The sequence below is a fragment of the Phaenicophaeus curvirostris genome, chromosome 1 (genome assembly GCF_032191515.1).
Source record: "Phaenicophaeus curvirostris isolate KB17595 chromosome 1, BPBGC_Pcur_1.0, whole genome shotgun sequence".
NCBI classification, from domain to species: Eukaryota; Metazoa; Chordata; class Aves; order Cuculiformes; family Cuculidae; genus Phaenicophaeus; species Phaenicophaeus curvirostris.
The window spans coordinates 51,860,196-51,887,524 of record NC_091392.1 but is presented as its reverse complement, the minus strand read 5'-3'; the positions used below and the strand labels follow the sequence as shown (position 1 = coordinate 51,887,524).

The window sequence follows — 27,329 nt, the reverse complement described above, 5'->3', positions numbered from 1 at the left end:
GTTTCATTTGAACCCACTATTTTTTTTTAACAAGGTAATTCAGTTGTTCTCAAAACACTAATGTGCTTCTTTCCCATGTAAACAGGGGACCCGTGATAGTTCTTAACTGGAAGTTTCTAAATAAAGGGAAGAGAAACCAAGAAATTCTGAACTTTGACAGGTAGCCACAATCCAAAATTTTACAGCAGTGGAAACACAGGCATTAACCGGTTTTCAACAGCTTAGCAGAAAACCACAAAGTAGAAATAAATGAAGGCGAAATTATACCTTGTTCAAAAGGATTTATATTTTCTTTTTATTTATGCCAATATTTAAAAAGAAATTCTGAAGAACAATGAACGACATAATCTTTACTAAACTTGCAAAAAGTTACATTATGAAGAATAATTGAGACATTTTATTTTTTTTTCCCCTGCAGAGTACTGTAGCCCTCCAAGGTAAAAAAGGGAGTCTGGTGAAAGGAAGCTAATTTTAATTCTTCAGATTAAATGATATCCACAGTAATGTTCAGTTCCATTGGCATGAGCAGTCTATAGGCTCTTGAATGACGTACGTAATTTCAGTGCCATTTCCTGAGCAGCGTAGTGGTACAGTGAGATTACGTGTTCCATTTTCTCGACAACATTTACAAAATCTTAAATGGCTATCAATATTGACATTGAAAATTGTTGCAGATGGGCATTTTCCGTCACAAGAAGCCACATTTATCTGTAGGTAAAAGAGTAACTGAAGTTAGAGATGTCAGGTGTTAGATTTTGAACTTGCTGGTTAAAACCCATTTTTACATTTGAAAAGGACTCTGGTCTTAAAAATTATTTTGTCTTCTAAATTTCAGAGCAAAACTTTTTTTCACTATTGCATTAGACAAAGAGTCTTCTTGCCTGATACCCTGACAGAAAAGAAATAGACTTTTTTCAATTAAAACTTAAGCAGAGCCGAAATGCTGGAAAATACAGAATGTCCATGTTAGGTCTTGTTATTTTAGTCATAGTTTTAAATCTGTTTTCTTAAGCAAGTGAGGCATATGAAGGATGCTTTGATCCACTCCCTTCCAAAGAGCCTGTGAACAAATGGGCCATAAAGAAACAAATTAGACCAAAAGGTAACTCTTAGAGCTTTCCTGGAATTTTCCTGTCCGAAGATTGACAGCATTAATCTGGCCAAAGAACACATACATAGTTCCAAACCAGCCATTCCAGATACCACCATGTGACGGGCCAAATTCCTGTCATTGAAACAATGTCAGGGATTTTGCTGTAGGAGAGCTGGGGGGAAGGGAAGTGGAGCTAAGGATGTGAATAGAAATTTTGAGGAGATAAAAGTCTGGAAGAACTTCTGGGTGAAGCGTAAGGGAATCTGGACTGTGGGAAGGGTGGGCAGCCCTCAAGGAAATCTGTGATGATATTTTGCCTCTTTCCTTAGGACTGCTTAGGTTCTTGAACAGAATCTCACCAGAGAAGAACACTTGGAGAGTAAAGGTCTTTGAAGATGAAGGCAGCAGTGTTTCTATCACCTTCTAAGTGGAAGCATTTCTGCTCCTCTTTTAGAATGGGATGTTATCTCATGGTGAAGAGTTCAGTGTCTTTGTTAGTTAGAAGCAATGACGCTGTATCGTTTTCCTCTGAAGCCAGATGTTTTTCCAGGTAGGAATGCTCAGTCTTCCAGTCATAGGAACAGCTAATTTTACACCATTTACTAGTCAGATAACATTCCTCAGGTCAAAGGTCTGCTTTTGAAAGATAGCAACAATTTTTTGTTGCTTGTTGATAGCTATAACCTACTTCTGAATATTTGGCACGGTAAGCCCAGTGTGAAACATCGGTCTTTTATGCTTACCGGGCTTTGACTTATACAATCGTTTTTTCTTATGGTCGTCCTGATTGTCATTTTCTGGCAAATCCTTTCTTCCTTTTTGCCTGACCAAACACAGAAAATGCATACTGAATCAATACACTTTTTGTACCGTGTTTGCTACTAAAAAAGTGAAACTGTTAAAATAATTTTAATAATTATGTTAATAAATACTTCCTGAGCATTACTATTGATTTTATAGCTGGCACATATGAAGTGTCAAGTGGCCCATTAAGTGATACAGATTTTATAAACATTAAAATAATAATATGATTTTGAATTGCATATATGGCAAGACAATACGAGCAACTAGAAAAAAGATGTCTCGAGTAATTTTGAATACTATTAGAATTAATTCTGTTTTGATAGGAATACTGAATATGAATAAGATTCTGATCCTGTATGTTAGAAAATTTTCAGAATTTAACATTTTATAAGGTAAAGCAGTGAATGTGATTACAAATGTGATGTCATTTTGAATGTTTAGAATTTAAATAGAACTATATAATTTCAATTGAATTTCTTCAAGGAAGCTTTGAAAGAGAGGAATGCAAATGTTTGCTAGATACATTGCAGTTTTTACCACCGGAACCGAAGCTGTAGCTCTGTGTCAGCATATGGATCTAGGATTAGGGAAATACTACAATTTTCAGTACATTCTGGAAGAGATTGATAGGATTTTTCCTTTGATTTGAAAAACAAAGCTATAGAGTGCTAAGCCATTTTTGACATACTAAAAATTCTGTTATGGTACTGAAACAGCTAAATGTACAATCTTTCGTGCTGTGCTCCATATCAGGCTGTTTGTTATTACTATCTGTATAACAGCAGTTATTTAGGTCTCCTGTTTCACCACCCGTCAAAATTGCTTATTAGTTTTTCTACACAACCATTCTGGACATTCAGTATGTAAAACAAGCACTATTCAGCGGTTTCTCCAACTTCAGCGCATGCCTTCGTGGGTGGGTGTACACAAGAACAACTTTTCTGTTCCCCGGGACCTCGTGAGCACTTCTATAAGATAAATGTGTTCTGCGTAACTGAGATATTCTGCAACCACAACTCCAGTGGGTATTTAAAAATTAGGCTGGCTGCAGAGTGGAATTAGAATTTAATTCATGCATTGCATGCTCAAACAAGATGCTGTTACTGAACTGGTAGATCACTGTAGGACCGAAGCTGTTAGCCTCCAGCATCTTGGTTGTTGCTCAGCAACACTTAAGAAGAAGAAGTCCTGTGATATTTCCATCAGAAAGCACTGGCCAGCATAAATATGTGGAGACAGTGGAATCTTTGTACTTCTACAAGTCATGTGGAGAGATATATGACATTTCAGCATATAAGGTGCTGATATTTAATGAAAACTCTGTTGCTATGTTTTTCTCTCTCTCACTCTCAACAGTCAAGAAGATCTGCATTCATTATTAGGTATACTTTTTCTACTCACTCCTTATTCCAGTAAGGAGTTTCTGTGACTTACCTATCTGTAAAAGCAAAGAATTGTGTTCAAAACGCAACGGTTATGTAACATTCTGTAATTTCTGGTGTAAAGACTATTTATTAATGCATGATTGTAGTTCTATGTTCCCCCTCCCCCATCATTTGCATAACATGTTATTTGTGACAAAAAATAAATACAGCATAAATCCATATCTACAAAGGTGAGCTAGGCAGCTATGCACAATCTTGCTCTATTTTAAGATAAAAACAGTTCCGTGATTAAATTCAGAGACCTGAGATCGGATTTAAAATCTCTTGGTAACAGTGTTCAGGGTGATGATGCTTTTTTAAAGTAACATTTCTTGTTTCGGCTACCCTGTACAGTAATTTCACATATTAAAACCAGTTTCAGAAAGGAATAGGAGGAAGAACCATCTGCAGCATATACCACAAATGGATGAACCTAATTCTGACAGGTGCTGAGCAGTGAACCCTAACCAGGCTTTAGAAACCCACTGATTTCAGAGGCCAGCAGGGGCTCAGCATCTCTCAGTATCAGGCCCAATACCATTAACTGCATGGCAACATTTAATAGTGATGACAGCCATACATGTATATCAAGCAGTGCTTCCACTATTATTAGAAAAAGAAAAGACGTTATTAAAAGTAATACCTGGTTCACAATTAATACTATTGGTAGGCACTACTGGACTAATGGCAAAGGGTAATAGACCCAGTCCAGAACCTGGCAGAATCATTAGGAATATAAGTTTCTCATTAAATAAAAACATTTTTATTTAAAAGACATTTCATTAATTCTTACACTGCCAACTGCAATTTTTCTGTTAGAAAAAAGATGATGAGCTTTCTAAATTTAGAAACTCTGCAGCTGCTTCAAGTCTCTCTAAAGACGGCCTGAACTTTATTACTCTCTGGTTAGCACAAAACTGGAATGATGCTTCCTTGTAAACCAAACTTTTGTAATGAGTCTCTCTATGGCAAGGTAAGAATTAAATATTTGCATTCACTTTGCATGCATTGAATCACAAGCTCTTTCAGAGAGATTATTTGTTCCCATTAAGACCCCAAGGTGCTGCAAGCTCTACTTCTAAGTACTCTTTTTATCTGCTTCACCACAGGGCACATGCTTTTGGTTAAAATAAAACAAATTTTAAATAAAAATAAAATAGCATATAATTGTATGAATTATAGCTGTGTTTTTAGCAGTCACCTCAGCAAGTGTTTCTGAAGTATAACGATGCCTTTCCTGAGGCCAAGAAATACAGTCAAAATTATAGGTCTTCCTGGTCAACAGAAAACCAGTAGCTGTTAATTCTTTTGACTAATACAGCAAACCTAACTGGGGGGCAGTAGTTAAATACTTTTCAACGTAGCTTATCACATTAGAAAAATAATATTGATTAGTAAGCTTTTAAGCACAATTCTGGTATGTTACTTTTCTATGCTGATTTTCTGTCAAAAAATATATTATGTTGCATTAAAATAGCTTTTATTTTATATTTTAGATACAATAGAAGAACAGTACTTGCAGTTCACTTTCAAAGCTTTAGATGAATTGGAAACTTAAATATTGTTCTGTATTTGATAGATCTGAATATTTCTTGTTATATCATCCAATTACTTACAATATAGTGCACTTCTGAATCTTTAATTACTATGTAATGTATGGTCTTAGGTCAGTGACTTCCTGTTCAATATTATTAAGTAAAGTTTGTCCAAAAAGATTCCAAGGATTAATTTGCTCAGATATTTTAACTCTAGTGTTGAATACAAAAAAAAGACCAAATAAGAAGGGGGAGGGGGGTTGTAGCATTCAACAAGCTCTTGCTCTGCACAATTAGTTATATACAATGGTGTTTTATTTTTATATATACATAAATATATACCCGGATAGTAAAACTTTTCCTAGTCAAAACTGCAGAGAAAATCAGTTTGTCCTCAACTAACACTTAAAATTGCATAAGTTATAAAACTTTATATAAGCTTGCATCACAAAATACACTCAGAGAATGTGAATGTATTCCCAGATATTGAAAAGTCAATTTTATATAAGGATTTCTTTAGGTATTACTACAACTCTTCCACATTTGGGATTTAAAAAATTATATTCCAGTATTTTTTGCCCTAGGAGGTGCATACTAGCTGTATAGAATAAATCGGTAAGTTTGGAGTCATCTTTCAAAACATCGTCAAATTAGAAATAAATTTTAGGACTGTAAACCCCTATCTTTCATGGTGAAAATCTTATAAGCAGTATTTTAGAGTCAGGTTAGCAATAAAGGGAATGTTTTCATTATTTTACTCAAGATAACTTTTTATCTTACACAGGCTATATTTGGAGAGATTTGGTTATACTCCAGAACAATAATGTTAAAAATCACCAAGTCAGCAGCCAAACGAAGCAAGACTTTTAAGAGAAGTAGTTAGTAATTAAAAGAATTGTATGTGATTTGCAGGAGCTGCATGCTTTTTCTTTCTTTGTGTCCCAGCAAGTGAGGTTAAAAAAACAAGCCCTCCAAAACCAAAGCCAAACTAGCACATATTGCAGCCTTCATCACTTACAGGTCTTGCAGCAGCCATCATTATACGTCTGCACAACGCCTCCATTCTAGAAAAATAAAGGGAGAATATTTCAAAAAAGACTGTGCTCAATGCAAAGGTAAATTGTATCTCAAGACGTTCCGTGTTTTAAAGATGTCCAACTAATTAGAAATAGTGTCACTGAAATCAAGGGAATTACAAAGATATGAATCAGCTCAAGATTTGGTTCACAAATTCTTTACGGCCTTTGACACTGGAAATGAATTTGTCACTGCTCATCTTGTATCCTTTGTATAAGACACTTAGTCTGTATAAGCTTCTTTTTGGATCATCCACTACCATCTGTTCCTCACTGCAGAGATTTATTAAGATAGTTTAAAAAATTCATGTATGCGTCTTTGCTGATGATGCAAAAGAATTTACATTCATCACACGCCAAGCAAATAATTAATACCTAATAAGCAGCACTTTACAACATTAAATATGTATATATACAGGCTTTTGGAAGAGAATATTAACTGCAGAATTTCAGAAACATTAGTGTGCTCAATTCTTTTTCTCAATTACAATTGCTATTAATTTCTGCTGAAGTTGCTTGTTAGAAAGTGGAAGTGTATGGAAGTGAAGCAAATGTCCTTCTGAAATTAAAAGAGAGCATGAGAAGGGTGAGCAAAGAGAGAGAAGTTGTCTGAATCTGTCAGAATGGCTGCAAGCAAGAAAAAACATGCCCACAATTTCAGTGCATAGCCCAGAACTGCATATCAAGCAGACAGCTCAACATAAATAACACCCTTATGATAACAAGAGACAAAAAGCAGTTTTAAGCTTCCATCTTTTCATGTTAGCATGAATTTTTTATCTCGTTGCATAAAAACTGCTAAATAAGTTGTTCAAGAACATTATAAATGAGCACTTAAACTCAGCCTCTTAAATCCATATTCCTAAATTATCGTGAGCTGTCTCTCAGAAGAGCTTTCTCCTCAGCTACTGGTTCAGTTCGTCTACAATGAGCAGCTCTGAAAAACAGGTAAGACTGATTCAGGATGTTAATTTTAGGGCTCCATTCTTCGAAATCCTCATTTATTACTAGAGAAAGATCCTAACAGATGATAACAAAAGGGTTCCAAGGCAGAAACTCAAGGATAAAGTCAAAGCAGAACAGGCATTAATTTCAGATAGAACGCCTTCTTCAGGATTGGAAGGAGAAAGGACTTTTTTAAACAAATGCAATGGATTAGTGGGACTTGAGCAAAGTTTGTAATCTGTATTCAAGGCAGTGATGGTACTTATCCTCTCTACATGTATATTTATTTTAGTAGTAGTAGTAATAAATGCTGTACTGCAAGTGCAATAATTATAAGAAGCGTTAGAAAGTTAGAGAAGTATTAAATTACAAATTAAATTGTAAACAAATATGTAATCTACATGAAGCATCCATGTTCTTCAAACTAGTTTATATGGGCATGCCAAATGTAGATTTTTAGATATATGATGTAGGTAAATGCCTTTTCATGTATGAGAGGTATCATTTGTTATGTTATACAAAGCCTAGTTTAAGAGATAATCAAGTACATATATACTCTGTCATCTTTCTAATCTTTGCACGGCTTAAGAAATTTTTAATGTAGCCCACTTTTATAGGCAGCATTTCTGAATTGTTTGATCCAATTTATTTAGTGTATGTGTACTACAAATTTGGCAAAGTGTTATTCCAAACTTAAGTAAGACATAGTGATTAGCACTTCATATAAAAGTATGTCAAGCGTGGCTCCAATTCCACAATATTTTAAAGCAATTACCAATAAGACCTGAAACAAATTTTCATAATCCTTCACAGATATTTTGTTAGCCAAAAAGCAAACAGAAACATAGAAAACAAGGCTATAAGTTGCTTGCTTACATGTTTTTACTTACCATTTTTTTTAATTTAAAAAGTGCACGAGGTGTGCACGCATTGTCTGGTGTAAGCCAAATTCCATATCAGTTATTGTCAGTTACCTCACCCATAGTACAAACCTTTGTACACTCAGTGTCATTAAAAGGGGGGCAGGAAACACTTGATCCCACTATGATAGCCCCTGCGGGTGTCTTTGCGCACTTGTAGTTAGTGCAGTTGGAGCTCCAGCTGCTTCCTTCCTGAATATATAAAACAAAACCAATGTCGGGAAAGACAAAACATTTCAATTTTATCTCCAACCCCAAAGGTCTGTAAAAATGGTGCCCTGATGCCGTAACACCTACTGGAGTGCAAAGTTTGTTGCAAACCACCCATAGGTGACAAAGGGAAAAAAACATCCTCTAACCACCAGCAGCTACTCCTCCCTGGAGCCATGGCTCCACTGTGCAGTGTGCTTCTCAGCATGAGTGTCCTAGTGTAGAATGAAAAGTCTCTGTGACAGAAAAAAAGCCCAATAGTTTCTTTTGCTCCAAAAGTAATGGAAAGTGCGAATTAAATCATGGCCACATCTACATTTTCTTGTCTGTGGGTGCTGGAACGCACCATCCTGAACCTCAGTGCTGCAGTTTGAACACTTCCTTTCTGCAGAAACCAGACGGAGGAGAAGAGCGTCCCTGGGAAGACTCAGAAGCTCCTAACTCATCTAAATCACACTTTTGATACAATTTGAACCCTACCCTGCACTTAGAGTATATCCAGGCTTAACTAAACGATGACATGCCCATATCTCTGTAGAAAATACTACAACAAATTAAATGAAATAAGGAATTCACCTAGTGTGAAATCGAAGACCTTTAAAACACACTCCTTTCCTATCATATATCATAAATGGCTCTTAAGAGTGTAACTGGCAGTAAGGAGGGATGAAACAAGACTCACAGCATGAGTTAACTTAAGAAGTAAGTGTCAGACACCTATTTATTGTCTCGTTGGAGTTATTTCTATCTCTTTTCAGAGGCACTTACCTCATACACAATTAGTGTTCCATTCTCAGTATGAAAAGAGCAGGACACGTTTTGACAGGTACCACAACAAGTATGGTGACTGGAGGGAGGGATATATATTTGATGCTGGAAAGAAAGGAAAGCAATAAATAAATATATACGTAAGTAAAATTTTCAACATACATTATAGGAAAATTCATTGATTTATTAAACTAAAAATACCAAGAGAAACGATGGATGGATGGATGGATGGATGGATGGATGGATGGATGGATGGAAGGATATTTTTACATATGCTGCTAGAAGTTGCTTTTCAAAATAATGCTGGAGGCAGAAGACGCACATCATCACTTTTAAGTTGTCAAGTTGTTGCTGAGCAAACAGGGCTGGCAAAAGTCTTCACTTCTACTGTTATCCTAATGTTATAGTTGTGCTCAAAAATTGCATCATTCCTTTATTTTAAGGATACTCACAGCTTCACATTGTTGCGAACAGTTCACTATTGTAAAATACATGGCATTATATCCTGTGTTCTCATCTTTTTCTTGTAAACACTGTACAGCGTAACAAAGGTCTCCATCCAAGTACTGAATTACTGACTGTCCAGGATTCAGTACTGTGACCTCTTCGAAGATGCACACTTCATCCTTCTCTAACACCAAAAGAAATAAATGTTACCAGAGGGGAGGGAAAAAGAGGTCATCAAGCAATTTAATGGAATCAGTGTGAAGACAAAAGTAGGGTAAAGTGCTATGCTCTAGAAAGATTGGTTGGTGGTTTAATTATCAAGCAAGGGAAGTAGGAGCTGTAATTCAATTTAAGAAAATGCTATGAAATGCAAAACTGCCTTCTGTCAGTAATTATCAACTAAAATTGATAGTGTTCCAACTATGAAAATTAAAAAGGTTGATGATTGCATTTTTATAAAGACTTCTAGTATTTAACATTGAGCTAAGTACACTATATGAATTATTCTGCACTTCACAGAATGTTTAATGTCAAATAAACTAGTATGTCTGAAATCACCTGTGGGATGGGTGTGTGCTCAAGCTGTGCTCTAAGTGTACGTTGCTCCTGGAGGCAGTTTAGCATGGGCTGAGGTCAGGTTTGCAGTGCACCTGAAGCACCCCCATGCACAGTGCAGCTGAAGTCTAGTCTACACGGGGTAGCTGAGTGAGGGAAGGGAGCAGAGGTCTGGTTGAGAATTTATCTGGGTCATCGCTTGTCCATCCCAGAGAGGTTTGGCTTGGTACCTACCCTTATGCTGGCTGAACAGGTCTGTTGCTCTGGTGTGACATGTCTTACTTGTCCACAACACTGGACTAGAAGCAGTTACACCACTCATACTCAGCTGTGGTTCATGACCTGCCTCTCACCAGAGAGACAGTACCTGACTCTGAAAGCTTAAGGATTTTTAGAACTCTCCTACACCCCACCAGAACGGACACAAAATTTGATGAGTTAGCAAAGCATCCTATTCAGAAAAGAGAGCATAATTACATAACTAGGTAGTCACACATAAAAATGAAGATAAAAGAATGTTTATGTTTGAGAAGGTTCTTATGGTCCTACTTCTGCTTTCTTTGCATGGTCTTTTTACTAACAACTAAAACAAAACAGCTAGAAATAGGAAAAACTTACCACAAACGTAATGAGTACATCCACAAGCACTGGAAACACTACTGTCTGTTTTTTTAACTTCCCCCTGAGTATAAAAAGGTAAAAGAGTTTGTTATGTCGTGCACAATTAACTGTAGTGCTAAACAGACATTTTTCTCTAAAACTAAAATATTACTTTCATCATGTCTACCCCTCCTTTCATAAAAGAGAAAATTTTTGATTTACTCAAGAAACAGTAGCCCATTTAGAGTTATTCAATGTATTTATCACTTTCAACAGAGGCAAAGCACTTAATTTTCTCTAGGAATGCATGTGAATAGCAGAGTTACTAAACAGTGATTTTTCCTGAGATACATAGTTATTTCAATACTGAACTTGATAGGAAAAGACTGTTTCCTAATAATTTTCTCCCAAAAGATAGATGAAAGCTCTTCAAATTTGCAAGTCCTCCCTAGAATTTAAATTTTCCAGTCTTCACATAAGGGAAAGAGAAGTCCAAGCTATAGGCTTGATAGGCAGAATATCCCTTTACTAATGGGAGTTCAAACATTCACTCGTAATTATTTTCCAGATCACAGTCCCTATAATTGGAAAGTATGTGAGGAGCAAGGTATTTATGACTTCTCATATGAGCTAAATTCAATGATGTTAAATCATTTTAATGAAAAGCATAAATGATTAACTCAATAACACATTTCTCCAGAAAATACATGTGTTCATAAAGCTCATTTCTACTTATTAAAAAACAATCGGGAATTGTTTACATGGAAAACTTTCCCTGCACACTGTTTTGAGTCAACATTGAAAAGAATAATATTGCTTTTCTTTTTTTTTTTTTGACATCTTAAAATACACAAAGTGAAATTTCCCTAAGGAATAGCTGACACTGTGCAGACACCTGATGGAGTTACGTGCTTGAGCTGGGGACCAGGAGGCAGTCTCAGTCTGTCGCGATTTAGTCTTATCACCCTTTACAGATAATTGACACAAGGAATTGAAAGGGAAGAGTAAGAGGGTTGAATAACATTAATAAAAATATCTAAAGGACAGTGCTTACCAATTTACAGGTCGGAAAAGTAGTGTTTTCACAGCTGCATTCTGAGAAGAGAACAAGAAAATGTTATTCGTCAGTTAGTTAATTTTTTGGCTTCTGTTAACAGCAATGACTAAGGAATAAAGCAATAATTACCACAGTGCCATTCTGGACAACACTGCCCGGGTATTTTTTCCTTCACAAGTTTCATGTCATCTGTGCAGTTCATAGGAGGCTCAGAACAAAGATTTTCATCACAAACTAAATGGGAGGGAAAGATGGGTATGAGAATTCATTCCAATTTCCTTTGACTTTTCCAGCTTATACTTCTTTTGATACACAATTTTTAAAATAATTTTTTTTAAAATTTTATTGTGCTTCTTAAACAAAGAACTTCAAAAGTGCTTTTTGTTGCCTTAGAACATGTTTAAATTTAAACATCACACCGGTATCATTTAATATTCTTCCTACTTCAGGGTCACTCAAGCTGATAACCAGTACCTAAGAAAACTAAAATCACAGCTTTCTGAAAACATGTTTGTTTTTTTCCTCTAAGCTACAGATGTGCCGCGAAGCACATTTCTGTAAGATAACAGGGAGCAACTGCCCTCCAGAGATGACTCTAATAGGAAAATACCTGCCTGTATTATCAGAGGTGGCTTATTTGGTGGGACTCTGAAAGAAGACCATATACTAAGATCTGACTTCCTACCTGCCAGAATTTGCTAAAAACAGCACCAAACAACTTTGCAGAAACTTTCACCTCAGTGCAAGTGCCGGGAAACGGAAAGCACCCAAATATGGAAGCATGTGAAGTAAAAATCATTAAGCTCCAAACTTACTGGAAGACAATTTAATCAATTGTAATTACCCAAAGACTGCAATGGGATGAGAGTTAATGTAAATTAAGCAGTTACGCTTGTGGACGTTACTGAAGAACAAATAGCACAATTTCTGTGTTTTATGAGGCACATTTATTTCTTCTGGCTGCTCATTGTTTCAATAGTGGTCAACCCAGAAGAATTTGAAACCCTTGGCCTACTCCTTCCCCTAAAAGTTAAAAGTGTAAAGAAACTGCTGAAACACTAATGAGTGATACAACAGAGGAACAACAACATGGAAGCTGTTTTAATATGAACAGTGACATAGTCCAAGGATGGCATTCAGTTCCACATTAATATGCTGGTATTTAGATCACTCTGAAAGTAGCTATTTGCTCTCTGGTAAACTAAATAATCTCTCCAAACTCTATTCACTGGATTGGTTAGAACACCCCTGAGTCTGTCAAGGACTTTGAACCTACTTCAAATGCAAACACCCTCGTTTAGATCTCTTAATCTCTATCTGAAGCCCGCTCTAACTGCTGAATGAAAACAATCACACACATACACAGTCTGTCATTTTACTAAATTCGATCACGTATTGAACTGACAGTAGTTACACTCACCGCAGTAGTAACGAGGACAACAGTATTGCATGGTACTAAGGTCTACGGTGAGAATTTCCCCTTCATTACACAAGGGAACAGGCTCAATACAGGATTCACAAACTAAATTAAAAAAAAACCAACCAACCAAACAGACATTTATAAAGTTCTAGATACTAAAAAGTTCGCACATGTGAATTCTATTTAATAGACTATATGACAAGTCATATTATGTTTGTTACTTCGATAAAAGGGTTTTTATGGATTGACATTCAAATTTAAAACTATAACAAAGTTTAAGTATGATGTTCAAAATGATGTTGGAAATAAAAGATCCTCAAACCCAAGAATAATTCATGCTCCAGGCAATCTAACCTGGGTGAAGTCCAACCGACAGCTGTAAAACTTCTTGGCCTAAGTTACTAGGTTTGAAACTATAGACAGTTTTTGTAAGTACTTAACTATTTCTTAGTTATTCATCAAAATGTTAGAGGCTTTTTACCACAGAGATAAGAGAAACAACAGGGATCTTCCTGTTTTGTTTCAACAATAAATTGATCTTCTCTGCAGTCCGGCTGGGTAGCATTGAAACAAACTGAAGGGTCACATTCTGTAGGATGTGAAGTAAACAATATTGTTAAAAGAGTCATAGCAACAATACAAAAATGATAAAAGGCAAAATATTCTTCATCTACTTATTAGAACATACTCCAAATCATATTGTAAATCAAGAGTGACACAAAACACAAGAACAAAAAAGCATCAGAGAGTGAAAAAATCCCCATCATTTTCTGCTGCTGTTTATAATATCCCATTACATTAACAATCAAAACAAAGTGTAAGACAAATTTTCTTACAACACGTAATACAAGCATGGAAGATCTCTCAGTAACTGTGTTTTTGTATTTCCCTTACCACATCGGTACTGTGGACAGCAGGACAGGGCGTGGTATCCTACCACTAATTTTTCATTGGCTTTGCATGTTGGAACATTAGTGTCACACAATGACATGTTACATTCTGTGGGATAAAAAACAATCAAATTTGACATATTTGAAGAGATGCACGTGCAAGTCCTATAGCTCAACGTATTTGTACCACCTAGTATAGAGATCTACAAACTAGGCACAGCCCAAGTCATCTTAAAGTGCACTCCATAGTGTCATGTAGGCCTCCAAGCTCAGCCAAGGGCCAGTGTAACTCCATTAGTGTGGTGCATTATACCTCTCTTAAAGCAGATATTTACTCGCTCGGCTTCCTACACATGAAGCCAGCTAAAATGTCCCAGTAAAAATATTCCCTAAAAAAATTGACAATACAATCTTTTTTACAAGCATCTAACTAAGGAGCAAAAGCACCATATCAGCTAGATCGTTTGTTCTTGTTTTATTTGAAGATGTTATGACGACATAAGTATCTTTTGCTTAACATTTTAGGAGCAATAAGCATATTCCTTTTTCTAACAACCATGGTTAGACAGAATGATCGTATTCAGTGATCAGCTCACAGAATGCTGCTTCTGGGAAAAAGCAGCAAGTGAGAGGACACCCCTCGTGACGCCAAAACACTAATAAGAGAAGCATACAGGCTCTGACGACTGTCCCAATTACCAAGCTACTTCTGTCATCGAGTATTTCTCAATTTCTTTTGAAATTCCACCCAAGAGCTTAAAAATTCATTTTTAACAGAAGATTTGTTTCACCAGTGGACTTCTAAGAAAAAAGAGTGATATAGCCTTACAAAGAAAAGAAACCTGCTTTCTTGGCCCAACCAGGCACAAGTACCTAAAAATCACTTCTGAAAAATGTTACCTTGAACCCTGTCTAAACATTGTTATCTGCCAGTGGATGTCCGGCACTTACCTTACACTTCTGCTACTGAAAACAAGTGCAGTACATACCACAAACTTTCTTTGGACAGCAAGCTCTCTCTTCAATGACCTGGACAATAACTTCCCCTTCTCTTTCACAGGTTAGTGGTGCATCCTCATCGCATTCAGGTTCTACAGCAACAATGCTTCCATTTTCTGAACAGTTGTACATGCAACAGCCTCTCATGGATCCATTCCAGATCTCCCCAGCAGAGCGGGGTTGTCCTTTGTTATCTGTACACGCTGAGAGAAAAAACAGTATAGCCTTCAACAAGCAGAGAGTGCAGATATCCTGCAAACAACTGTGAATTGCATAAAATTATTGCATAAAATAAGAGCCCTGTGGAGCGTTATGATCAAGGAATCCAAGAAAAGATAATGACCTCGAAAACCCCAAATGAACAAATGCTTTGCCGCGGGTGAAGATACTGTGTGCAAGGGAAAGAACCTGCCCATACTGTTCCTTCTTAAGTATTCCAGGAAAGAGAGCTACAGAAGAATGACCATCCTTTTTTCCCAGGAGAAGTACATCATCACTGGCTCTTGAATACAGGTGAACTGAAAGCACAAACTGCTGTAGCTTGAGGATAAAGCTGGCCACTGTTGAAGGAAGCTGTACCAGATCCACATTTAGTGAGGGTGGACACAGAATTTAAACATTGCTTACACCGAGCTGCTGGTTAATATTAGCATATCTGCAAAACCACTCTCTCCTGCTGCACTTACTGCATTTTTCTTCTGGTATACAGAGATCAGAGGCTGTTCTATGCAGAATAGTGCCATTTTTACAAACACAGTCTTCCCTTAAATAAGAACAGGGAGAATCTTCATAGAACCATTTATTCAAGCATGTCTTGGCTTCACAGGGTTGCACACAAGGCTGATATTCCTTGCCCTCAGGACAACTCAATGCTGCAAATCATAAAAATAGGATATCGAGTGCTGCTGTTATTCCTTCAGTATTTCATTGGATAAACAAGTAGTAAGAACAACTGAGTGTGTCACAGACATGCATTTATATTTTCAACAGTACTTCAGGTAAGCAACTCGTTCGATCAAGATTAAAACTGATTCATGACACTTAGACTAAAACAATACATCTTGAGAACTCCTACCCTGATTTACTAATGCTGTGATAGAATGAGAGGGTACTTACAAAAACAATAGAAAGAAATGTATTTTTAACTCATCATTAAAACTGCAGCAATATAAAGCCAGATTGGGGTATAGAACATGGCTATCTGCTTACAACAGTAATCAGGTGTCCTCCATTTAATGCAGATGTTGTGCTTGTTGCATAAAGCCACATATGCAGAAAGTGCATCACACTCATAATTCCAGAAATATGTACTGTTGATCCACATCTTCTCACAAAACTCCTGTGGTGAAACCTAGGAACGTATTGTAATTGAGAATTAACAAGTAGAAGAGTTTTCTGTAATTAAAAACAATCATTAATTACAAAAAATAATACAGCTACCAGGGAAAAATCACAAGCAGGGATATTTTTCAGAACACTCCTTCAGCAAAACTGAAACCGCCAGAATTTTTTATGCACATCAGTAGGCACAAAACAAAGTCCTAGTGAGTTTGTCACACTACTTACAAGAACATTTGCAGTAGAGCCCTGTAGCTAAAAGTGAACAAACACAGCTGAACATTGCTGCTGTACCTTTCATAAATTCTTGCTGTGAATGAATTCTTGCCGAATACTCTGTTTCTGTGTCCATAGGACCCAGTATGGCCTATCTTACTGGGTCTAAATGCAGGTGGTGCAACCTATCTTATTTCTATTGGTTTTATTTGCGTAAGCTTATGGCAAGGTGGAAGGAGTCAGATTTTGTTTCATTCTGCCTGTTCACTGCTGTGCTGCAGCCCAGCTCTCCCTGCGGTTTTGGCAAATCTTCAAGCAGTCACTTACTTTTGCCACATCGCTAGCTCTATTACCTATCTTTGTCCACTTGCTTCTTGCCTGGGAAGCACGCAATACACTTTATCCACTCTGCTCTGTCATCATTGTGTGCATGAAAGGAAACAAATTTTATAATGTATTAACTAAATGCTTGGCAGTTTTCATGCTAGGGCAGGTGTTGCTGTAAACCGGAAAAGAAGCAATTGCATTGTATCTGAGTCTATGAGAGTTCTCCTGGAGGCGTATATGAAGTAGGAATCCTGACTAGTCAAATTCCCCTTAATTATTTTAAAATTATATATGTAAAAACAGTTATGAAAAGCAGACGTGCTGCACTACACATTAGAAAGTACAGTGTCCAGAAACAGATGATTTGTGTAAAAACTGCTACCAAATTGCCCAGTTGTCAACTCATGAAAATAAGCACAACATTAAAAATCTGCATAGGTCTCTCACTCTTTTATTAACTATACATTTTTTATTTAATTTGCACCTGGAGTTTCACTGATCTTTGTACTCACTTTCTTGTGACAAGGGATGAAAGTGCTTCTGTTCAACAGTTCCATACAGTATGAGCAGTTATCTTCAGTACAGCTTCTTACTGGTCTCCTAGTCGTTACATCAAGTGATTTCTCGATTTCCCAGCTCCTAATGAACACTTCGATTTCCTCCAAATTTTTAATTATGGTCCTGTTTTGCATTTTGAGGTCATCAGTAGGGTCTCCGTTACACACCCCTGGAGACAGAGCATCGCATTCAAAGCACAAGCAAACATGCCACATTACTTCCTTTGGGAAAGAAAAATGCACTTGATAAGGTACGATTAACATTGCTTAACTGTGAGACTTACTCATCTGAATTTATAACTGAAAGCAGTTATATGTCCACTGTAGTTCCAAATTTATAGCTACGATTTTACTTGTCAGGTCAATGGCCAAGCACAACAAGCAGATACATGCAGTGCAAGTGATGATATTTTTCCCAGCAATTAATTAACTTTGGAGAAAAACTCCTACCAAAATGTGATGTTGGGTGTGGCAAATGCACTGACTTGGCACCAGATTCTGATCTCATACTACCAAAGAGCAATGAACTCCTTTGCAGTAAATGTTGATGGCTTTCAAATTAACTGCACATCACTGATGATTTAACACTGTACTGAAACTTAATTGAACATTCTAAATGCAGGAAGTTATGAAAGGAGTCTTGTGATGATCAAATTGCTTTCTCTAGAGGAAATATTTTTCTTATTTAAAATTATTTATAGAAATCCACTGAAAAAAACAACCCCTCCAAACTCACCTGACATTGAATGGCTACCTGAACCCATTATTGTATGTATTCAGTTAATTCATCAGTGAAAACCTATACTCCTTATAAGCACATAACAAGCCATTAAAGCCAGAACTGGAATTTTCAGAATAGTGTTTTGCATCGTAGGGACTGATCAGCCAAAGTTCCTATATCCTTCTTTCACTTTCCTTCTGCATTGCTAACCACAGCCTAAGTTCTTGCCTTTGGGCTTCCAGCCTTGCCTTCTGATACTCTCCAGGGTCCCTTGATAGAACTGGACTAGCCTGGTGCAACAGGCTCTCAGACCGCATAGAGAAATACTGAAGATGTTTGCATGATAAGAAGTATTTGACAGAAGCAGTTCTTTCTAGGATTCTTAATATTTCTGCTTCTTGCTTCTTGTCAAAATGTGCTGGCATTAGAATTCGTAGGGACATATTACAGAATTGCAGAATCAATACAGCTTTAAAAATAAAGAAAAAATACCCCATAGTCCCACATGGTTTTGTTCATTTTTTTTTTCTATGAGAGGGGAAAGGACAGGAGAATCCCAGATGGGAACACATGGCGAAGAATAGGACAGAAGCACTAAAGCAGCCTTCAGATTTCACAGAAAAACATCAGGTAGAGTAACGCTTTGCAGTAGAGGTTGGATTTGTCTGTGTAGTCTTCCCCTTTGTGTCTTTTCATGGCACAAAGATTATTCTATAATATAATCCTTCCTACACTTCAGCTCATCTCATCTCAATATTTTTCAGCAACCATAGAGAAGATGACATGATAGTGGGAAAAGATGCAGTACCTGCCAGGGCCAGCATTTGCCTTCTCTCACTAGATGTAGCAAAACTTTCCTTTTGTTCAAGCAGAATACAGTAATTGATTATAAATGCTTAATTTGTTCATGATTGTATTTAAATTGAATTTTTCTGCTTTATAACTAAAAGCATTTTAAAATATTATAAAAGTTCATTTTCCTGTGCAATATGGTGTAGAACCTGTAAAATCACAGTGCACCAGAAAATTAAAATTTATTATAGAATTCAAATAACGCTGAAATACCTGCTCACATCTTTCCATATAAGTCATACTGGCAGAGTTATAATCAGGGAAGCCAGAAACACGCTAAATTTACTATCATTGCAATTTAAGTCTGAGTCAACTCAGCATGGTTTTGGACCCTAAATCCAGCCTTAAGAGGTCTGAATTCGGATTTAGCATCCTCGGGGAACTTGAATGCTTCCCTAGATACACCTTTTATTAGTGTTTGCGTAACAATAAGCTGCCACTGCTAATATCTGTCAGTTCTTTTTTCCCGTGATCACTGAAATATACTGTCGCTACCTGAAATTCAGTAGTCACTTCTCTAGTGAAAATTTTCCCCTTTTCTTCACTTGACTTCAACAGTATTCTTAATCACAAGCAGAGATGTGAACATTTTTTAAAAGTTAATTTAATGCAATGTCTTGATCATTACTTGCTCTGAAAACTCCCTTATTAGCAAGCAGTGCTTTGAAACAGAATTTTTTATTTCTCGTTATTAATTAATAGAATTGCAGGAGCTTGCCTTATAAGGACAGCAGATCACAGACACAAAAAGGAGATGTAAGTTTTAAATGGGACGTTATTAAGTAAGAAAAAAAATTGCCACCATTGCCTCACCACAGAGTCCTTCTGTCTTCATCGATGCGTTAGGGTGTGGTCCATACTGTATATCTATGATGCCTGTAACATGAGCCCACTTGATGCTAATACCAGCTGCAGTATTAATGACATACATTGCACCCGTATCATGAATACTCAGTCCTTCTTTTGAAAGAGGTAATGACTGAATTACAGAATCCACTACTACCTAAAATGAACCAAATACATTTTAGGGATAGAAACAGATTGTGCTGATTTTAAATGTCTTTGCATCTTATGGCAAAAGATATTTTTTACAGCCTCTGCCACGTACAGTCAGTGTTTAAATCACAGAGCTTGCTGTCAGTGCCATTTCCTATAACTGAAGATGAAGTACACATAAGAAAAAACAATGATATTGAAATCTTTTCTAATTAAGGAAGGAATAAATCTCATCTATCACATGCTGTATAGTAAAAAAAATAAAGCAAAACACCAAAACCAAACCTCATCTCAATTACTCAAAGTTATCTTTCTGAACTGATCTTAGTACATTTCTGTTCAGTTCTAGGCTATCTGGAAATACAGCCTCAGGTATAAATGCCTTTTGCAACCTCTTTAAAATGACAAAAGAACTTCAAAATGTCATTTTGTATTAATGACCTATAAGTGAAGCATGGTATCAGAAGCGTACGCTTCTTGCTTCTAGTCTACCCAAAATTACTCGGAACCTGAACTGCAAAAGTAATCCTAATCCTGTAGTACATTAATTAAATTCTGATCTACTGCATTCTACAAGAGACTAGCTCTCTAGCTATCTTTTAGGTGTACACATACTATACATTTGTGATATATACTTACTTTTCTTGCTAAACGATCAATAAGAAATTTATGTGTGTGTGTTGTTACATTTAATTTCTTAAAACAGAGCCCTGAAGTGCTTGCAGGGGGAACCTTGAAAGAAAAGTGACAAACAAGTTTAGTTACTATTGTTTCTCTAATTCTGTACCAGTGCAATTAGTAAAAGAAAATAAGTACTCACTGGTTTTCTTATTGAATTTGCACTCTGGAAAACATTTAGAAAAACATTAGAAGTGCAATGATAGTCAACAGCATTCTTCTTTGGCAAAAATACGATGACCGTTTTCTTTGTGTTTGAAGCTATTCTACAATCAATTTTATAATCAAACTATTTTAATACTTCCCTTATAAATAAAAAATACATATTTTGCAGCAAATGTAGTACACCTTTCCATGACCTATTTTTAGAAACTTGATTTACTTATTAAAGTTTCAAATCAAATTTATGTGGGTTTTTATGGAAAATAATACAGAAAAGATAACACAACATGAACAAGCTCAGTTAAAAATACATAGAAATACAATGTTGATGCCAATAAAATCCCCATCTCTAACTTTGATAAAGCTGCTACTTTACCAAGGCATAGTTCTGCACAAGATTGCATATCTCTTAAAGAACTACACCTACAGACCTCTAAAGGTCATCTGCCTACGTGAGCTGTGTTTTGCGTTAAACTGCAACTAAGAAACAGTGAAGAGAACAATTTAAAAGTAAACCTCTAAAGATCAAGTGTACGATTGCCGAGTGAGAGTAGGTAAGAGACCAAGTAGGGATGGGAAGGAAAGAAACTTGATGAAGTTCCTCATCAGGAACTTGTTTATCCACAAACTAAAGACGGACATACAAGCCCATTCTTCAAGGACTGCATAATTTAGGACTGTGAACAATACAAAGGAAATGTATGTACAGACTCTAAGAATGACACTGACCTGACTTAAAGTCGCAGTCTAAAAATAAAGTGGCTGGATCGCCTCTGTCGGTAACGCAGAGAGTTACACAACTACAAAGAACAACTCATCACCCTAATGTAATCGAATGTAATAACACTCAGTTCAGACAGTACAGAGCATTGACCTAAAAAAGAACTGTCATTTAATGAGGTTACCACAAAACCAAATACAAGGCATTTCTAAAACCTTTCACTTTTATCAACATTTGCTTTCATATGACATATATTTGTTTACATATTGATGATCATATTCTGCAGGCAGCATACTGAGCCATAAGCAGAAAGAAGTGTCCTCTGTTACTTGGTGAAAATATCTTAACCTGCCACTGTGTGTCCAGTGATAAAGTTTAAACTGGCGATAATTTTCACTGAAGTCAGTGTTTTACAGGCAAGGTCAATGAATCTGTACTTTGCCTAATAAAACATATGCGTTAAAATATACGTATTTTTGAGATGCAGATAACAGGAGACTGCTCTGTCCTGTCTGGAGACAAATATGTAAAAGTGCAATATTGGTTTCAGTAACGGTGCAAGCCTTTTAATATTACTTTTATTTGGGCTTTTTGAACCCTTGGCAGACAGTCAGCTGCCAGTTTCTGCAGCTTCTACATATGAGTAAAACCTTCTGGGTTAACTGAAGTTTGGGGGTTCTGTCTTTCAGAAAATGTCGGTATTTCATTTTTTTTCTTCACGGAATGTTAAAATCTCAGCATTTCTACTGACAGAAATTCTGAAAAGTCTCAGCTGGAAAATATTGATGTTCATGTCACAGATTTCATTTCAATGTTTTAATTCAAGACCAACTATTTTGACTCTCTTGAATGTTAATACAAAGATACCAAAACATTCCCTATATTTTATTCTAATGATGAACAGCTCTTTTAAATTTATGCCAGTATTCAACTTCATATCCCCACTGTAATAAATCCTTAAGTTATTACTTGAAATTTACAGATCAAGGCTCTGTGTTGGTTTTAAAAATAAAACAGTGACTTACAGGGACATTCCCATTCTGGGCAACAACTGTCAGTATTCACTTGAACTGGCATTCCTCGAAAACCACAGTCTGGCTTCTGCACGTCCTTAGGGCAGTTCCTTGAAAGGCTGTATAACATCCAACCCGTATGAACACATACGAACTGGCTACATTTATCAAGAGGTTCAAGGTATCTTGGCTGTCATATAAAGGAAAAACAATCAGAATCAACCTTACATTCATTGCCTTTATGAAGTTCAAATGATTGCTTGTTCATCACCCTCCCTGAGACAGAATCTGCATGTCAATATGACCTCTCATCGGTTATTGTTTGAATTAATTGATTTTATGTGGTTGTAGCAGGTGAGAATGATGCACATCACCCACACCCTTCCTGTTCCATCTAGCTTTGGTGGAATTCTCTATGTAAACCATTATGCATCGTGGTTACATGTTACATTCAGTAATAATCTGAAGCTTTTTAAGAAATACCGAATTACGCATTTCCAACTTTTTAAACCATATGACAAAGAAACACATGGAAAACAAAGAAAGACAGGGTGATGTTATCCAGAAATAAAAAATAAAATCCATGAATTGTGGCTTTTTCTACAACTCAGAAATATTTTTTGCTATCTAGAATTGGCATATAATTTTAAAAGCTATTTTTTTAACAGAGGAATCCATTCAAGTGGCAGAAAATGCCAGGGCAGTATAAAAGCAGTGATTCAACAAACCTCCAAGAAGAAAGAAGGATTTTTAAATATACAAATAAAAACAAAAAATAGAAGATATTTAAAATCTCTATTATTTACATACATAGCATAACAGAATGGACTGAAAAGCCATAGATATTTTAACACATAGGGGCAAGTAAAACTGACCATACCACACATTCAGAAGCTGTAGACATCGGTGTATGAATCATTGTATCAAAGAAAGCCTTGCCAGCCAAAACTGTCATTGTTTCTGTGCTTACTAGAGAAGTTTGTGCTTCCACAGGCTCTGAAGAGGAAGGCAGAGCCGTAACACCGCTAGAATGAGATAAATTCGTTAGCGTTCTGGTCTGCAGCTCTGTGGGTTCTGTTAAATTGAAATAAGGTTGAATTGGTTTCTGCATTGGGATTTTGGGCCAATCTGATGTTGTTACATGCAGGACACCAGACAGAGAGAGATTTTTAACTGAGGTGGTAGTTCTTGAAAAAGGTGAACTCTGAACTGCAGATACTGTCAAATATGGGAGGGAAGATTTCTCAGTTGTGGTTGACTTTGGCTTGGTAATGTTTCTTTGTTCACGCGAAGGCTGACTGCCTTCTGAAATATGCGCAGTCCTTTCAAATAAGGTTGCATATTTAACTTCTGAAGCTGTAAATGGGGTAATCTTTGTCTGGGATAATGGACTCGTAGTACCACTTGTTTTCATGATTATAATTTTTGGAGTTTCGTTAGTGCTCTGTAAAGCCTGAGTCACTGCAGATGTAAATAAAGATTTGAGTGACACATGCATGGGTGTTTCTGTGGTGTTAGGAAGTGAAGATGAAGCCATAAAAAACTCCAGGTCAGCAACAGAAGAATCAGTGGTTTCTGTAGCCGTCCTAGAGGCTACAGTAGTGGCAGAAGCAATTAATGAACTTCCTGAAGAGCTGGGTGGTATTTTTGCAAAAATGTAAGGTGCTTTTAAGGATGTAGCATTCACTCTTGTGTTCATGATCATTGGTGTAGTAGATTGAGTGATGAGTCCAGCTGATATGGCTGATATCGTTCCATCTTCTTCTGAAGAACTCTGTTTTCCTAGAGAAACAGTAGAGATACGAGTGGTCTTAGGAGGTGGTGAAGACATAGGGACCCTACTGGACTGGCTGTCTAAAGTGGCTTCAGCAATTGTAGGTGTTAGTAAAGGGGGCATTGAAATGGATGTTTTTAGTGCTGCTGAAAGGTTGGTAGAAAGGCTTAAGTTTGAAGTGAAGGTAAAAGAATATACAGAAGAAGTTGTGAAGTCTATAACTGGACTTTTTGAGGTTCCTTGTGTATCTAGAGATGAAATGGATGTTTTGGTGGCAGTTAAACTTCGTGTTAATGATGATGTCCTACTGACTGTGGGAATCAATGAAGAACTTGTAGTATGAGATGTATAAGGTGGTACTGATGCTGATAACAAGATTGTAAAAAAAGGTGATGACCTTGTAAGAGAAGGATCTTTGGGAAGGAAAGTGCCTGAACTTCGTGCCACAGGGTCAGTTTTCAATTCTGTATGTGAACTGCTTGAGTACTCTGCAATTTCTGGAGTAATTAATGTAGTGTTTAGAGGTAATATCAATGTCCTAAAAGGGAAGACCGTAGACATAATGGATTTCTGTGGCTTTTTAGAAATGGATGAAGCTGAAAAGGAATCAGTGTGTGTTATGAATTTATTTTCTCTTGAGTCTTTACTTGCTATAGACCTATCTGAGATTGTTGGGTTGACTAGAAGAGGAGAAGCAGCAGAAGGTACTTTATAGAGACTTTGGGAGGCAACAGTAGTATCTGCCATAGCTTTGGGCTTCAGTGAGGTAATCGGTGAACTCACTGGTGTAGATACTCTGCGTATTACAGAAGGACTCGAATAAGTGCTTATAGGAATTTGGGAAGCAACTTGAGATGAAGAGACAGTCATTACGGGTTGAGCAGCAGGAATGCTGCCTTTTATTAGTGGAGATGTCTGCTTGTGAGCAGTCGCTGAAATATCCACTGAAGATAAAAATGGCTTTGGAGAAATACTAGCTGAAGAATTTGCATTTGATGATATTAGAGAAGTTTTAGACAAGGGTTTTGCTGTTTCAAAATATGAAACTGTGAATAATTGAGGAAAACTTGTCTCAAAATTAGCAAATCTTGTAGTCATAGGAATTTGAGAAGCAGTTGAAGTCAGTGCAGAAATAGGTGTTGAGTGAACTGTAGTCTGACCAATGCCAGATCTAGTTCTAACAGTCAAAGTCGATGTGCTTAGTGTCAACCATGAACCTAGGAAAAATACAGGTCTTGTGAAAATTGCTCTGCCAGCCAGCAAAGCAGACAAAGGCGCTTGAGAGGATGTTGTTGCTCCCTTAGAATGACTTGCTGAAGGATTCCTACTCCTGCCAATCCCTGCAGGCAGCTCAGAAGTGACAAAAGATGGCTTGGAGGTTAAAGTTGTTAAAGCTGAAGTAGGGGAAAGAGTCCCTAGCTGAGTGGTTGATGTTTCAAGTGGAAATGGAACTACCACTACAGAAATTGGTGTTGTTAATGATGTAGAACGTGTTGGGTTAGGACTTGCACTGAGCAGGGTTGTTGGAGTTGCTATTGAAATGGGTAAAGTTATAGATGCAGTAGAACTGAGAGTACGTGATGTGACTGCTGAGGCTTGAAGAGCAGCTGGAAGACCTGTTGAAGAGATGAGTTTGGAAAAGACAGTAGGGCTGGATGTGCTGTGAAGTGCATCAGGAGGCTCCACTGTACTTGGTAATGAAAATGTTGAATAGGTGGCTGCGTTAGATGCTTCCAATGAACAGAAGTCTGTAGTGGACTGTGCAGATGCATTCATTTCCCTTAAAGTGGTGTTTGCCTTCATGGTTACTTTGTCTGTCACACCAGTATGCGTTGACTCAGTCCCCAAAGTAACAAGTAAAGGAGGTGTCTGAGGAAATCCGTCCATAGCAGCACCCATGTGAGAGATTAACAGTGAAGGTTTTGTTCCAACTGCTGATTCTGTAGGCATCACAGGTATGCCTAAAAGGAAAAACTCACGCTTCGTTGTCTTTTACGGATTAGTGGTGAAGCAAATGTATGGGACAGTACGGCAAGCATCCTTCAACCCTTTAAAATATTGTATAGTTAATTCTAAAGCCATAGTAGAAAGCCATAGCAGAAATAGAATTTTGTTTCTGAATTTTTAATAATGAATTCTTTGCGTAGTCTGAGGTATGTGATAGCTTTGGTCCATTCTGCTTCCACAACAAGGAGGAAGTTCAGATCCCTAAGCAGAAAGGTATCCCACAAAGCAAAGACCTTCAATATAAGACTGCTGTTTTAACCAGATGTGTTCATTTTAGATATTCTGTGGCCGGTGTTGATGAGCCCAACAAGCCCGATAAGCCCAACAAGCCCCAGGAGAAGGGCCAGGATGGACTGCACATCGTGGCGAGGAGAACAGATAGTTGAGAAGATGACTAATGAACTTGAAGAAAAAGAAAGGAAAATAGAGCAGTTAAGTAACGTGTTCTCTGAAAACCAAAGACTGATGGAAGAGAATGCCACTCTGAAAGAGCAGATGCGGCAGCGAGAACGGTCCAGGCGGCCGGTATCTGAGATGCTACCTATAGCAGACCAGTTGTTCAAGGAAATGTCCCATTGCTTATTTGACTTGAAAGCACTGTGCAGTATTCTGACTCAGAGAGCTCAGGGTGAAGAGCCAAATCTTTCGTTACTGCTGGGAATCCGATCACTGAGCTGTTCAGCTGAAGAGAAGGAAAATTACCACCGCGCAGAAAGCCTTTGAAAGTAGCTCTTGGATATTTGTCAGTTACGAAAGGACATTGATGAATTAAGGACTATCATGTCAGACCGTTATGCTCAGGACATGGGGGACTTTTACAGGGTACCTCATTGGAAGACGAGTCCCGAGTAACGACCGCACACCGATGCGATGCTAAATCGTTCTCACTTTATTGCCAAAGTATCACTTATTTACACACCTTAAAGCTTTCCACGCGCCACAAGACATAACATTATTGGTTAAAACAAGCTGTCCACGTGCTCAAGGTTGCTTTTAATTGGTTATCATGCGATGTGCTGCAGTTAGAGTTTGTTCAGCCTGAGTAAGAGCAAAGACCTTGTGCTCATCAATTTGAAACAAGACAGTGTCCTTCTCCACCAGTCAGCAGAGTCTGACGTGATGACTTCAGTCACTCAAGCTCCTTAGAAAAGTCTGTCCAAATGGTGAAATTTGTTATAAAAATGTAAACAAATGGGAAGGTTGCGGGGGGGGAAATGTCATCAA

The 27,329-nt window shown here is 37.2% G+C and overlaps 1 protein-coding gene across 1 annotated transcript; it reads right to left on the bottom strand.

Annotated features, from left to right (window-relative positions):
• Positions 1-316: 316 nt before the first annotated feature.
• Positions 317-25,997, bottom strand: LOC138727866 (otogelin-like). The gene is made up of 22 exons (XM_069871111.1): positions 23,200-25,997; positions 22,377-22,514; positions 20,571-20,694; positions 20,390-20,482; positions 19,568-19,757; positions 17,137-17,351; positions 15,953-16,094; positions 15,430-15,615; positions 14,734-14,946; positions 13,749-13,853; positions 13,336-13,443; positions 12,855-12,956; positions 11,564-11,668; positions 11,432-11,472; positions 10,396-10,459; positions 9,228-9,406; positions 8,776-8,880; positions 7,870-7,989; positions 5,875-5,920; positions 3,965-4,036; positions 1,837-1,916; positions 317-708 (listed from the first exon to the last, which is right to left on the bottom strand). The coding sequence occupies exons 1-22, from the start codon at positions 25,995-25,997 to the stop codon at positions 508-510; spliced, it is 5,427 nt and encodes a 1,808-aa protein (XP_069727212.1). The 3' UTR covers positions 317-507.
• Between the last annotated feature and the right edge of the window lie 1,332 nt (positions 25,998-27,329).

Bases quoted from the DNA above. Each gene is read 5' to 3' on its own strand.
- LOC138727866 (XM_069871111.1), bottom strand. From the start codon at position 25,997: ATGGGTGCTGCTATGGACGGATTTCCTCAGACACCTCCTTTACTTGTT. The intron at 17,352-19,567 runs GTGAGGCAATGG...CTCTGTCTCCAG, and splicing joins GAAGACAGAAGGACTCTGTG to GGGTGTGTAACGGAGACCCT. The intron at 4,037-5,874 runs GTAAGTGATGAA...TGATTCTGCCAG, and splicing joins TGATGGCTGCTGCAAGACCT to GTTCTGGACTGGGTCTATTA.